Source organism: Amphibalanus amphitrite, unplaced genomic scaffold (genome assembly GCF_019059575.1).
Source record: "Amphibalanus amphitrite isolate SeventyFive unplaced genomic scaffold, NRLGWU_Aamphi_draft 000626F_arrow, whole genome shotgun sequence".
In the NCBI taxonomy this organism is placed as follows: Eukaryota; Metazoa; Arthropoda; class Thecostraca; order Balanomorpha; family Balanidae; genus Amphibalanus; species Amphibalanus amphitrite.
In genome coordinates, this window is record NW_024882120.1 from 128,295 (window position 1) to 141,793 (window position 13,499).

The window sequence follows — 13,499 nt, forward strand, 5'->3', positions numbered from 1 at the left end:
TCCAGCTATTCCCAGTAAAGCAGCAAGCAAGGTCCACCAGACGTACACATGAAGCGGCTTCAGAAGTAGTCCAAACAGCTCGGTCGAGATGCGATGAGCCTCTTCCGTCTGACTGCTCACGAAGAAAGTGTTGTGGTAGGAACTCAGTGGCACTGCGTCCGCAAAGTCAACCACTTTAGCCCTCTCTGGGGTCATGCCGAGCCAGGTGAGGGCGACGTCGGCCCTGCCATAGGCCAGCTCACCCGTCATGCCTCCCCACGTACCGTTTGCGCCCAGGTTCCCGAATCCTCCCGAAAACAGCGGAACGATTCGGTAGTTCAGGCGGAGCTTGTGAGCCAGCATCTGCCATAACTCGAAGATGTAACCGCTGAACTCGAAAGTGCCGTTCGATTGACGATCAATGAAGAAGTAGGGAGGATCGTGGAAAGCTGTTACGGTGAGCTCCTCTGATTGCCAGCTTGGCGATTCGGTCTCCCATTCTTGTCCAAGGACATGAAGAGTAGCGCTTGAGCTCATGTGTAGTGAACGATACCTCTACGATCTATGGGAAGTTACTTTACTCTCAACGAACAAAGGATTGTGATGATAAGCTAAAAGTTGCTAGTCCAGTGGATTGATAGCCAGTACTTCCGCTGCACCAGCTGTCCGCACGTCCATCCACTAAACTGTTCATCCACTGAACTGACCGCACATTGGACTTGGTGACCGTCCACTGGACTGAGTAGACCAACTGCAGTGTCTGTCTACTGAGCTACCCATTCATCAAAATGCCACCTTTCACATAAATGACGTCCACATAGCGGCGGTGTTAGCGGGTCATGCGACCAGAACTCCTCAAGTAACCGCTCTTCTATTTGTTACAGATAATCCATACTGCGAGGTCATGGGTCTCTTTCAGTCTCCCAGCGCCATTAAAAAGATGATCTATCGAAACGATGACGAGTAAATAGAAGTGCAGGTGTTAGAAATTTGAGGAGATATAAAATTGAGTAATCATCTTGTGTTTGGATAATTTCTTTTCACACACACTCGCGCACTGGCCACAACATCTTAAAATTATGGAGCCAAATGCTACCGTCAATTCGGATGCAGGCAGCAGGTACCAAATGTGTCAAGTTTTTGGTACATCCTGACACCATCGGTGAAGATCAGTAGCATCTGACGTCCGACTAGATGCTGATTGCAGAAGTCAATGCTTGCTCTGCGGTCAGATTAATCGAGAAGTAACCATCGCTATGCAGTAGCTTGTCACTTTCTTTCAAATATTTGGACATATGTTTTCAAGACATAAACAAAGCGTAAACGGTGAACCGGGAGGCTCCGAGGCCCTCAGAAAAGATCTTGACTTTCAGTTATCCCGTGGCCCGTGCGGACTGAATGTGCGTCAACACTTCATCATTTGTCATATCGCTCTTTGCCCGTGAAGCCAGCGGCTAAAAGCATTGGCAATGTTGTGGCGTCCCCACGTTCAACATCGAAACCGTTCAGCTACTGAACCGCTGCCTGTCTTTTGTGTTGGAACCGCAGGGCAATGTCAGTGCGAGCATTCTCCTCGTCTACCCCTTCCTTCCTTTTCATCTCTTCCTTTTGTGGTAGGAACATGGGGAGTGGTAGTGTGTACTCGATGTGTGCGAGCGTCATGACTCGCAACTTCAATTTACAAAATCAACTGGGGAACGGTCGTCTTTTGGCGCAAAGTGCGCTGTGCGAGGCCGCTCCGTCGTCTCCTCTTGTTGGTTCAGACAATAAATTGTTCGCCGGTACTGAATGCATTGTCAAGTCAGCACGTAGAGTCTATGGGTGATTGTCGTCGCTATGGCAACGTCCATCTGTTTGTTGGCTGCCATGACGGTGTGTTCAACGTCACATAGCCGTGTTGATGGCTCTTTTCACGCAACGGAATCGAAGGCCGCCAGGACATTATGTGCAGTATTCGGTGTTGGAGCTGATCGTTGTCAGGTATATTCAGAGATTGATAAAATACTTCCTTCGATGATTTTTGCGAGCTGCGGTTACAATGTAAAACAGCATCAACCATCACCTTCCCCCTCCAGCTAACATGCTAGACGAGGACAGTCAGGAAGTTGTGACACACCCCACGGAAGCCCCGCCGTATCGCCGTCCCCTATCTGTCTGCAGTGGCCGGTATGGCAAGTCACGCGGACTCACCATCATTCTCGCCACGTCAGTGGCATAACATATTCTAGAAACACGGCCCCTATGATCCCATACCCACTTTTTGCTTATCATCCACTGGATTTTAGTCCTTAGAGACGCCGGGCAGCGTCGGGCAGCGGTTATAGCCCCGGCCTTGACTATGACCGTCGCTGGTGCCGCCCCTGTCGCCTGGGGCAGTCCGACGCGGGCGTGACTTGCACCTTCCGCCGCCACTGCCGCTGCCGGGTCTACCGCTGTTGTCGACTGACGGGACGCGGGGAAGGACGTGGAAGCGGCGGCTCCCAACGCAGCGTTCTTCAGTGTCTTCGAGCTGTACGCCGCATTCCACTAACAGGTAAGCAGTTACAAGCACTTGAATGTAGGACCGTTCGCTTCTCCTTGCTGATTCAGTTGCGTGCTTCCGTCGCCCGTATTTGGCACGTATTTAACAAGTATGTTATTGACAGAGTTACGGCACTAGGGATGTCCGCTGGTATTTACTGATAGCGTGTTACTGGATATCCACGACTAGTATGATAGCATGCCTGTCAAGTCGATAAGCCGAGGGATTGCGTTGAGAAATGGACGCCTCGCATGGGAACACCGTTTAATTCTATTATATCTCACTGGAATGTATTTGGCCGCGGAGCATGAAATGAGGCTGATCGGCTCTGGAATGTAAATCGTGCGGAGTAGGTAAACATCATCTGAAATCACTGACAAACATCCTTCCCATTCCTATACTTACAGATGTCCTGATCGCAGAAGTACATACATACATACAGCACTCTGGCCACGAGCATGCGAGCGGTGCCCCGCGTGGGTTATCAGACCAGCACCGATGTCATTTGACCTTCACTAGATGACGGAGACTTTCAGAGCTGACCTTCAACCTTCCTATGAAGTTCGAGATAGGGCCGACTGTTGACCTCCATAGTCCATACTCGCCATGGCAGATCGCCAGGACAACCATGACAACAGCCATACGAATTACGAACCATGAAAGTCCCGCCGCGCTGAACGTTCAAAGGCACCGTCAGCCGGTGTGTTTATTGTTTTCAGAAGGGGCGGGGTGGTTGTCGGGAGTCCCAAGTCAGTTTATTCAGGCGCGGTGGGGCCGATAATACTGGGAAAACGTGTTTACATCTGCACCCATGGCTCACAGCCGGGCAAAAATCAATAAATGAGATCATGTGTAAGATACATTACGATCGATCAATACGAGACGACCTGAGACTCGGTATATCAACCACGATGCATCGTTCAATCGATTTTCAAGCTTCTACCCACCGTTGCGTCTGGCCTGCTGCCGAACCGAAATGAGTCCCGGCGCCAAATATGATCAGCACAACAAAAATTATTTTGTATTATAACATCAGAACATGAGCGGAACTGGGACAGTTAACTTATGAAAAACAAATTTCCCAATCCTGTATTCATTTGGGTGGATTTTCTCTTAGAGCTTTTGCGTCTAAAGGTAACAAGACTCAAACCATCCTGGCGGCCTACGCAAATGAACTTCAAACACCCCATTCGACGCATCTAACACCTCATTCTGTTTCATCCTCAGCCAGCGATGGGAGTGGACATTTTCGGCGTGCAGGGCAGCCCGCCGTGCCGGGCCGTCTACCTGGTGGCCAAGGCTATCGGCCTGGACTACACCTTCAACAAGGTAGACATGCAGGCTGGCCAGCACCGGTCACCAGAGTTCCTCAAGATGAACCCGGCACACACAGTGCCTACCATGAAGGATGGCGACCTCTGCTTGGGAGAGAGGTATGTGGGAAGACGCCGGACTCCTTGGTGGCATACGGAGGCGTTGAGTTATCTCGCACTAATGCTTCACACTACATGAGCGATCAACGATATAGTTTCGATGTACGAGTCTTTCCACATAAAGCGGATCGTGTATGCTGTTCTTCAGGAAATGGTCGCGCCGTTGCTGACATACCTCATGTCTCGTCGGTACCCTCGAGTGTTAACCGTCCTCTACCCATTTCCAGCAAGGCCATCATCACCTACCTGATGAACAAGTATGCACCGGAGAGTGAGCTGTACCCCAAGGACCCGGCGGAGCGGGCCAAGGTCGACCAGAGGCTTCACTTCGACTCCGGCCTCTTCTCCAGCATCCGGGGCATTGTGGTAGGTGCCTGATATGCCTCAGCCTGAGAGCTTAGAACTTTGTTTACTTATAAATTACTCTCTAGGTCTCCTTAGTCCTTACCAAGTGCTCACATCTCTCTCAGCTGGGTTATGAACGCAAGCGTTCAGATCAGAAAAAGCTGGCGTTAAAAAGAGCTTGTAATAGTCGGGCTTCGGAGTGTGTCGTTCAACGTCAACTTATGGAACTTTCGAAGGATGAATCTTGCAGAAAAGAGCTTTGCGGCCTCTTCTATAGACAAAGACATGCATGTGGTAGAACTAAGATACCTAGGATAGTGAGAATCACTTCACCAGCATCTTCTCCACCCGCTTTTACAGTTCCCGGTGCTGTTCAACAAGAACCTGGAGGAATTCAAGAAGAACAAGCCCAAGCTGGACGAGAACCTGGACCTGCTGGAGACCTTCCTGGGTCGCTCGCAGAACGTCGCCGGCGAGAAGGTGACGGTGGCCGACCTGGCTGTTCTGGCCAACGTGTCCACCGTACAGGCGGCAGGTCTTCTAGAGAAGGACAAGTGGCCACGCATCAGCGCCTGGCTTACACGACTGCAGACGCAGCTGCCCTACTACAGCGTTAACGTCGAGGGTGCCAACATGCTCGGCGAGGCCGTCAAGAAGGGCATTGCTGAGCTTGGTGCCTAGTGGGAGCGATGTGACCCGGGTTGGATAGACGGTCCGACAGAGCGTATATGACAAGTAGGTATGTATCTCGGTTGTGTGCGAGAGTTTTTAGTTTATTGATGATATTTTCAGGGAATGTCAAAGGTAGTGTAATGACTGTGTTTTGAGATTCCTGCTTGTTTTGTAGGAACTGTTGAAGCCCATGTCAGCTGCCTTTTGCGGATATGTCGGGAGCCAGTCGATTCGCAAAGCACTCGGACTCGGCTGCTGTGGCCTCACCATTCGTCCCGAAATAGGTAAATTGCACAGTGCTCGGTAGATTGATACGTCTAACGATTTTGATAAATAAACTGTGTTTGAATGTTGTGTTTTCCGTCTTGCACTTGCTAGTGCACTGCTCATGTATGTAGGTTCTTTCATAAGTTTTACACTTTTACCCCAAGTGTGAGAAAGGGCCCAGCTCTGCAGTACCAAGTTCCACCGGCGCAACCGTCAGGCGTCAACCGACCAGCCTACAACCGACAATCTGTCGTGCACTTGTTTGATCCGTCACCTGGTGGATTTGTGGCCTGTCGGTTTTGACTGGTCTCACTTCTTCTCTTTTCAACCCAAGGTTCTTGAGGCCGCAGCTGGTCATATCAAAGCTGGAGCTGGACCCGAGTCACGTGAGGGCTTAACATATTGCCCGTGGGCCATAGGTATTACTGGTACCGGGCAGGAGAACCGCCCAGCGATGGAGAACCGCCCAGGTGTAGGAACAGCCATGCCCCCTGTGGTATCCTGAGCCGTCCCCCCTCCGACCGCGGCTGGGACCGCCCGTGGCTAGGCCGGTGCGGCGGCCGGAGATGCGCATGCGTGGGCCGGCGCGGCGGCCGGAAGTGTAGGCAGTCGCCGCTGAGCCCTGGCCGCGTGGGCATGTGTCTGGACGGGGAGCCGGCACGGGGGAGTCCCGTGCCGGGTGTGTCGGACTAATACAGAAGTGTGCCATTCCGAACCGCTCTCGGGCCAGGTGTCGCACAGCTGAGTAACGCGAGGCGAGGACAGAACCACGACAGAACAACCTGGCGACAAGGATGAGATGTCTCGCGAGTGTTTTGTGCGCGGTGGCGGGCGAGAGCGGATGGGCACGGAGGACGAACGGTGAGATGCGGAGCGAATTGCTAATTGCTTAGTGCTTAGTTTTTTTTTCGCTGCTGCATGTGTTCGGTTTGCCCGTTGCTCGATGGTAACATGCGTGCGTGTTTTCGCCGGATTTTGGCAGCGGCCATGTTGCGCGGTCGACGCGGTGGCTGGCGTCGGCGGGCTGCGCTGTGATTGGGCCGGCCGGTGGTGACGTAAGACTCTCACGGTGCGTGTGATTGGTCGGGACTCTCTGCTCGGTGACGTGACTGTGGCGTCACGGTCACGTGACTCCCCCGCCGGAGAAAGCGCGGGAACCGCCAGGAACCGACAGCGGCGGCGCCAGTGACCGGCGGCCGGGCGGTTGGGGGAGAGGAGAGGAGTGGAGAGTGACGGTCGGGAGAGGACCGGAGTGGAGAGTGACGACCGGGTGCGTCGAGAAGGCCGGGATAGCGACGACGGCCGGAGTCCGCGGCGGCGGTCGGGGTGTTGTGATCGGGGCAGGCAGCTCAGCCCGGGATCAGGATGAACAGCACGGGACTGTCGATTTCGGCGGTGGAGCCGTTTCGGCAGGGCGACGACTTCGGCCGGTGGTTGCGCGGTGTCGAGCGTTACCTGTGTGCGGTCGGGGTCCAGGAGGCCGACCGGAAGTGTGCGGTGCTGTTGCACCTGGTCGGGCCGGATGTTGCCGACCTCAGCGAGACTCTGCCGGAGGAGACGAGCGAGACGGCCGACAGCTTCGAGCGGCTCAAGAGGAAGCTGACGACCTACCTGTCTCCGGTCAGGAACGCGGTGGCAGAGCGCTCTCTGTTCCACGGGATGCAGATGGAGCCGGAAGAGGACCTGGAGAGGTTCCTGGGCCGTCTGAGAGCGCAGGTCGTGCGCTGCGGCTATGCAGCCACTGAAGTGGACCGGGAGCTGCGCGATCGGTGCGTGCTGGGGAGCCGAGCCGGTCTGCGGGCCAAGCTGGTAAAGCTGGCCGCCTCGAAGGGCGACGGTTTGACCCTGGCCGAGGTACGGCAGACGGCACGCGCGCACCAGGACATGGAGCAGCTCGGTGCTCAGCTGGGCGGCACGCGTTTGGCCGAGGCACCGGCAGCAGGCGCTGAGGGAGCCGTCAATGCCGTGAGGTCGCCCCAGTCACGGCTCGGAACCTGTTTCCGGTGCGGCGCTGCGGGGCACTGGCAAAGAGACTGTCCTGCTGCGGGAGCTGTGCCGCGCGCCCGTGACAGCCGCTGTCCGGCTGGCCAGGCGGCTAGCGGCGGACGCAGCGGAGCGGCCGGAGAACACGGCCGGGGCGCGCCGGGCAACAGCGGCAGCGATGGAGGGCCCAGGCAGCGGCGATGCTTCAAGTGCGGCTCCACCGGGCACCTGAAGGCGGCATGTCCGCAGCGGCGGGTGCGGCTGGTGGCTGCGGAGGAGGAACAGACGGACGGCGACGGCGACGCGTGGCTGGTGAGCTCAGTCGACGGCGACGCGTGGCTGGTGAACTCAGTCGAAGCCAGCGTCGCGGAGCCGGCAATGAAGACGGTGACGGTGAACGGCCAGCAGCTGGCCATGGTCGTGGACACGGGGAGCCCGGTGTCGCTGGTGAGCGCGGAGACAGCGCGGCAGCGGGGACTTCTGCAGCTGCTGGACCCGTGTGACCTGCGCCTGACCTCGTTCACAGGTCAGGTCATTCCCTTGAGAGGGGAGGCGCTGGTCAGCGTCACGGCGTCGGGAAGACATGCGACCCGTCTGCGGCTGGTGGTGACCGGGCTGGGACCCCACCGCCCGCTGATGGGACGCGAGTGGCTGCAGGCGCTTGGTCTGATGACGTCATCGGCTCGGGTGTGCCGCGTGCAGCCGGCGCGGACGCTCAAAGGCGTGCCGGAGAGGCAATCAGCTGTCTTCAACGAGGAGCTGGGACGCATCCCGATCGAGGGAGGACTGCGGCTGAAGTCGGACGCCAAGCCGGTGTACCGGTGGGCGCGCCCGGTGCCGCTGGCGCTGCGAGACGCCGGTGGAGGAATCGGACGCCGGGACACCGGCGGGAGCAAGGAGCGACGGGAAGACAGCGGGCGCCGGGATGCTGGTGGACGTCGGGACGACAGCGGGCGCCGGGATGCTGGTGGACGACGGGATGACAGCGGGTGTCGGGACGCTGGTGAGCGTCGGGGCGCTGGTGAGCGTCGGGGCGCTGGTGAGCGTCGGGGCGCTGGTGAGCGTCGGGGCACTGGTGAGCGCCGAGACGCTGGTGAGCGTCGGGACACTGGTGAGCGTCGGGGCACTGGTGAGCGCCGAGACGCTGGTGGACGCCGGTGCGCTTGCGAAGCCGGCAGGCGCCGGTACGGCGGCGAGAGCAGGAGGTGCCGAGACGATGGCGGGCGCCGGTGCGCTGGCGGAAGTGGCGGGCGCCGCGGCGATGGCAGGCGTCGGGGCTCTGAGGGAGCCGGAGGCCGCGCGGGTGACCTCAGGACCGGAGGTCGCGCTGGTAACCACGAAGGAGTCGGCGGCGCCGGGAGCCAAGTCGTTTGCGACTGCGGCGGCGCCGGGAGCGGAGTGCGTCGGGACGGCGGCGGCGCCGGGAGGCGAGTCCGCCTGGACCGCGGTGGCGCTCGACGCCACTACGCAGCACTCCGAGGCAGCGCGGAGCGGCAATGGACGGCAGCCGGCAACCGAGGGAGAACGTTCGGAGTCGGTGCGGAAGAGGGGCCCGGTGCTACGGAGGGCCACAGAAGTGGATCCGCGGCCGGGTTGTGACGCGGACCGGACCCGTCTCGTACGAGGTGGATGTCGGCAGAGGCAGTCTGTGGTCGCGCTACTGCGACCAGCTCCTGTCGGCGGCGCCAGGCAGCACCGCTCTGGCCGGCGAAGGCCGTGATGAGGCGAAGCTGCGGAGCCGGCAGACGGAGGTGAATCCGGGGAGCCGGCGGGCGGCGACGGATCCGGGGAGCCGGCGGATGGCAGCGGATCCGGGGAGCCGGCGGGCCGAGGCAGGGCTGAGGAGCCGGCGGGCCGAGTCAGATCCGGGGAGCCGGCGGACGGAGGCGGACCGATGGAGCCGGCGGACGGGAGGTGGATCCGGGGAGCCGGCGGACGGAAGACCCGACGCTGTCGAGTCGGCAGACGGCAGAAGAGACGAGCCGGCGGAAGACTGAGGGGCCGGAGCAGCCGAGTCGGCGGATGTTGACAGCGGCGAGCCGTCAGACGACAGAGGAGACGGAGCTGTCGAGTCGGCAGACGGCGGCGGAGACAGAGGAGACGGGCCGGCAGACGACGGAGGAGTCGGACGGTCCGAGCGGGCCGACGGCAGTGGAGGCGAGCCGGAAGCTGACGGACGACGGAGGAGCAGGAGCCATCGGGCCGACGGCGGACGGCAGAGGCGAGCTGGCGGGAGGCGGAAGAGCCGGAACCGGAGAGCCTGCGGGCGGCGGAGGAGCCAGTGCTGGTGGGCCAGACTTCAACAGACTAGCGTCGGAGGCGGAGGCCGGACCGACCGGTCGGGCTGGCAGCCCACGGCGCCGCGCGCAGCCGGGCATTCCGCGCCGCTCGACGCGCAGAGGTGGTGCTCGCAGTCGGAAGTGTCTCTGTGGCGGTGTGTGGTTTTTTTATGCTGATGGGCACTGTTCGGCGCGCAGTGGTCTCGCTCGATTGAGTTTGTGCGGCGGGAAGAAGTTGTTTTCTGTGTGAGCAGTGTACGTTTTTATTGGTTCTTCTCGTGCGCGTCATTTGTGTTTATGTAAAGGGGGGTGAGGTGTGGTATCCTGAGCCGTCCCCCCTCCGACCGCGGCTGGGACCGCCCGTGGCTAGGCCGGTGCGGCGGCCGGAGATGCGCATGCGTGGGCCGGCGCGGCGGCCGGAAGTGTAGGCAGTCGCCGCTGAGCCCTGGCCGCGTGGGCATGTGTCTGGACGGGGAGCCGGCACGGGGGAGTCCCGTGCCGGGTGTGTCGGACTAATACAGAAGTGTGCCATTCCGAACCGCTCTCGGGCCAGGTGTCGCACAGCTGAGTAACGCGAGGCGAGGACAGAACCACGACAGAACACCCCCCCCCCTTTCAGCCATTTTTGTGAAATATTTATTTTCGATTTAAATACAAAACTAAGAGCAGGAAATGGTTCAGCAAGGTGAGATGCGCACAAAACTACAAAGAATTTATTCATAGGGGTATTGGCCTGGGGCAGTGGGGCTCCCGTAAAGTGGCGTTGAAGTTTCACAGCCCCCCCCCTGTTCCGACTTTCGGGAAAGAATGTGGGTTAAAATGACGGTTTCTATTAACTCCATTCAACACCAAAGCATCAGAGCCGGTTCAACAGCGACTACATGATCATTGCAGCTTTAGTTTACATGATTGAATAGGTTTTAAACTGTTCCGAGCAAAATTAAGCCACATTTACCACTTAACTCATTCTATGGCATTTTCACGTATATGCAAACAGGTAAATCAGTGCCGTTCTTCCTTTACATGATTTACATTCGCTCGTTCTCACTGCAACTAAATATCGCTGAACACATATTTTCTCGCGGCTTTCCAGATGAAATACCTCCGGCTTGAGATGACGGACCACTAAATAAAAACACGGATAAATTGTCGGCTAGTCGCAACACTCCCCCCAGTGTTCTACTGGGTAGAACACCAATAATACGTGCGACTACTGGCCTATATGACATGACACGAACACTGCCCTTTAGTCCATTGATTTGCAGCATGCACATCCTCCAACTTACTGCCCGAGCGCTCAAGCTTTCAGCTCAGCTCCACTCCCGCTTCACTGGGATCTCTCACAACTTTCCAAGAAGCAAACTTTGTTTGCCGGACGACGGTAGACGGATCCTCTTGCCGTCTGCAGCGACACTGAGCGCACTCGACCATCATCGCTTGTGGTTACTTCTGTGATCCTCGCCAGCGGCCAGTAACCTCTGGGCGACTCTTGATCCACCATGAGGACGACATCACCAACTTGTAGATCTCGGGTTTCACGCACCCACTTCTTCCGTTGAATCAGCAGTGGTAGGTATTCTTTCTGCCACCTTCGCCATAGCTGATCGGCGAGTGCTTGGGACTGCCGCCACTTTCCACGGCCGAGGACATCACTTTCAGCGAAGATGCCAGGCGGGAAGGCGGCCTCCGGGTAGCCCAAGACGAAGTGGTTCGGAGTGAGGGGCTCCGGGTCACCAATGTCCGTGCTGACATAGGTCAGCGGACGGCTATTGAGTACAAACTCAATCTCCGTCAGTACAGTACACAACACTTCTTCTGAGACGCACTGGTTTCCGAGCACGACCCGCAGAGCACGCTTGACCGAGGATACTAGTCGCTCCCACACTCCTCCCTTGTGGCTTGCGTTAGGTGGGTTGAACCGCCAGTCAATCTGTCTTTGGCTGAGTTCATCGACGATCTTCTCCTGGTTCCATTCATCCAAACAGACCTTGAGCTCCTTCTCTCCTGCCACTAGGTTGGATCCGTTATCAGACCAGACGACACGTGGCCGTCCGCGGCGGGCGACGAAGCGCCTAAACGCCATGAGAAAGCCGTCTGTGTCCATGGAGCTGACGAGTTCCAGATGCAAGGCCCGAGTCGCGAGGCACGTGATCAGCAGGATGTATCGTTTCTCAGTCTTGCGAAACTTGCGAACCGTCAGCGGCCCACAGAAGTCGAGTCCGACGCATGCAAACGGCTTCGTCATGTCGAATCGACTCGCCGGCAGGTCTGCCATCATTGGCGTCTGAGGCTGCGCTCTTCTGTTTCTGCAGAATGCGCATCGGTGTAGCATCTTCCGCACAGTTGATCTCGCCTTCGGTATCCAGTATTGGAGTCTCAACTCACTGAGTGTGTGTTCCAGACCAGAGTGCATGACGCGCTGGTGTACATCAGTCACAATTAGTCGGATGATGTCTTCGTCCTTACCAAGCAGGACTGGATGGCGACAGGTTTCTGGCACCGGCGCGTTACGAAGCCGCCCTCGGGCTCTCAGCAGGCCTTGTTCGTCTACGTACGGGGAGAGCTGATGTAAGATGCTTTCTGTCGGCAGTCTAGATTTGCTAGCAGCAGCTTGCAGTTCGGCGGGATATGCGGACTTCTGAGCTTCTTTCAGAACAAACATCTCGGCGGATTTGAGTTCTTCGGCAGTTAAAGGCCCACTGACCCGCATGCCGCTTCCCTTACTTTGTTTGGCGTTCTTGGTGAAGCGAAGAACCCATGCCACGGTACGCTTGTACTTCACCCACGATGAGTGTCGAGCTGGGTCTAGCAATGGTCCATCGCTGTGGTGCGCCGCAAAGAAGACTTCACGTGGAGCCTTCACCTCCTCATCTGCTGCGGTCAAGGTGGCCGCGACTTCTTCCTCAGAAGGCCATCTCTTGCGATCTTCAGTCAGGAATGCTGGTCCCGACCACCACAGGGTGCACGTTTTGAGCTGTGAGCCAGACAGGCCACGAGAGCACACGTCTGCGGGATTTATCTCACCCGGCACATGCCGCCACTGACTTGTTTCAGAGGACTCATGAATCTCTGAGATCCGGTTGGCGACGAAAGTATGAAAACGTCGGCTTTCATTTTTCAGAAACCGAAGTACGACGGTACTGTCTGTCCATAGTAGAGTTTCATCAACACCAGTAGCCAGCTCCCGTGTGATGAAGTTGGCGAGCCGCACCCCCAGCACGGCCGCTTGTAGCTCGAGCCGAACTATAGTTAGTTGCTTCAAGGGCGCCAGCCGAGTCCGGGACATGAGGAAGGAGGTGATGTGCTTGCCATCAGTACACGACATTCTGAGGTATGCCACGGCTCCAAAGGCTCGCTCAGACGCATCGCAGAAGATGTGGAGTTCCCGGCGCATCACTTGACTATCCTGCGCAAAGCCGGCTTTGTAACATCGGGATATCTGGATATCTTCGAGGTGAGGAATTTCCATCAACCATGCCTGCCAAGCGTTCAACTCTTCTCCACTCAGTTCCTGGTCCCAGTCCAGTTGCAGCTTCCATAGGTGCTGGACAAGAAGCTTCGCTCTAAAGACAAAGGGAGTCACGATGCCCAGCGGGTCGAAGACCATCGACAACTTACGCAGCACCCCTCGTTTTGTCGCCGGAACATCTGCAGCAGACACTTGGACTGCCATGACATCACTTGCTGGATTCCAGACACAACCAAGAGCACGCTGGGTGCTCTGGCCGAGAGAGCCGATGTCAAGACTTGCAGCACCTCGATCTTCACTTGGAATCTCTCGCAGCACCTCTTCACTGTTGCTGCACCACTTCGCTAATCGGAATCCACCCTTAGCGACCAGCTTAGTCACCTCCGACTGCAGAGTCTTTGCTGTCGAGACGTCTTTCACCGATGTCAGCAGATCATCCATATAAAAATTGTTTCTCACGGCGTCAGCAGCAGCCTTTGACTCAGGCAAATCCGTTTCGTGATCAGCAGCTGTTCTCAGAAGAGCGTGATTTGCCAAGGTCGGGCTACATT

At 57.4% G+C, this 13,499-nt stretch overlaps 2 protein-coding genes across 3 annotated transcripts; one reads left to right on the forward strand and one right to left on the reverse strand.

The window, feature by feature from the left end:
* Window positions 1-2,142: 2,142 nt before the first annotated feature.
* Window positions 2,143-5,299, forward strand: LOC122363546 (glutathione S-transferase 1-1-like). Of its 2 annotated transcripts, none has more exons than XM_043332962.1 (4): window positions 2,143-2,512; window positions 3,728-3,933; window positions 4,161-4,299; window positions 4,639-5,299. In XM_043332962.1, exons 2-4 carry the CDS (start codon window positions 3,734-3,736, stop codon window positions 4,957-4,959), a joined length of 660 nt encoding a protein of 219 aa, XP_043188897.1. In that variant the 5' UTR covers window positions 2,143-2,512; window positions 3,728-3,733; the 3' UTR covers window positions 4,960-5,299. The 2 variants fall into 2 exon arrangements, with proteins under 2 accessions (XP_043188897.1, XP_043188898.1); XM_043332963.1 differs by having other exon boundaries at window positions 2,392-2,512; window positions 3,732-3,933.
* A 3,943-nt stretch (window positions 5,300-9,242) lies between these two features.
* LOC122363540 lies at window positions 9,243-11,754 on the reverse strand. Its single transcript, XM_043332954.1, has 2 exons — window positions 11,133-11,754; window positions 9,243-9,460 (listed from the first exon to the last, which is right to left on the reverse strand). The coding sequence occupies exons 1-2, from the start codon at window positions 11,752-11,754 to the stop codon at window positions 9,243-9,245; spliced, it is 840 nt and encodes a 279-aa protein (XP_043188889.1).
* Window positions 11,755-13,499: the final 1,745 nt, after the last annotated feature.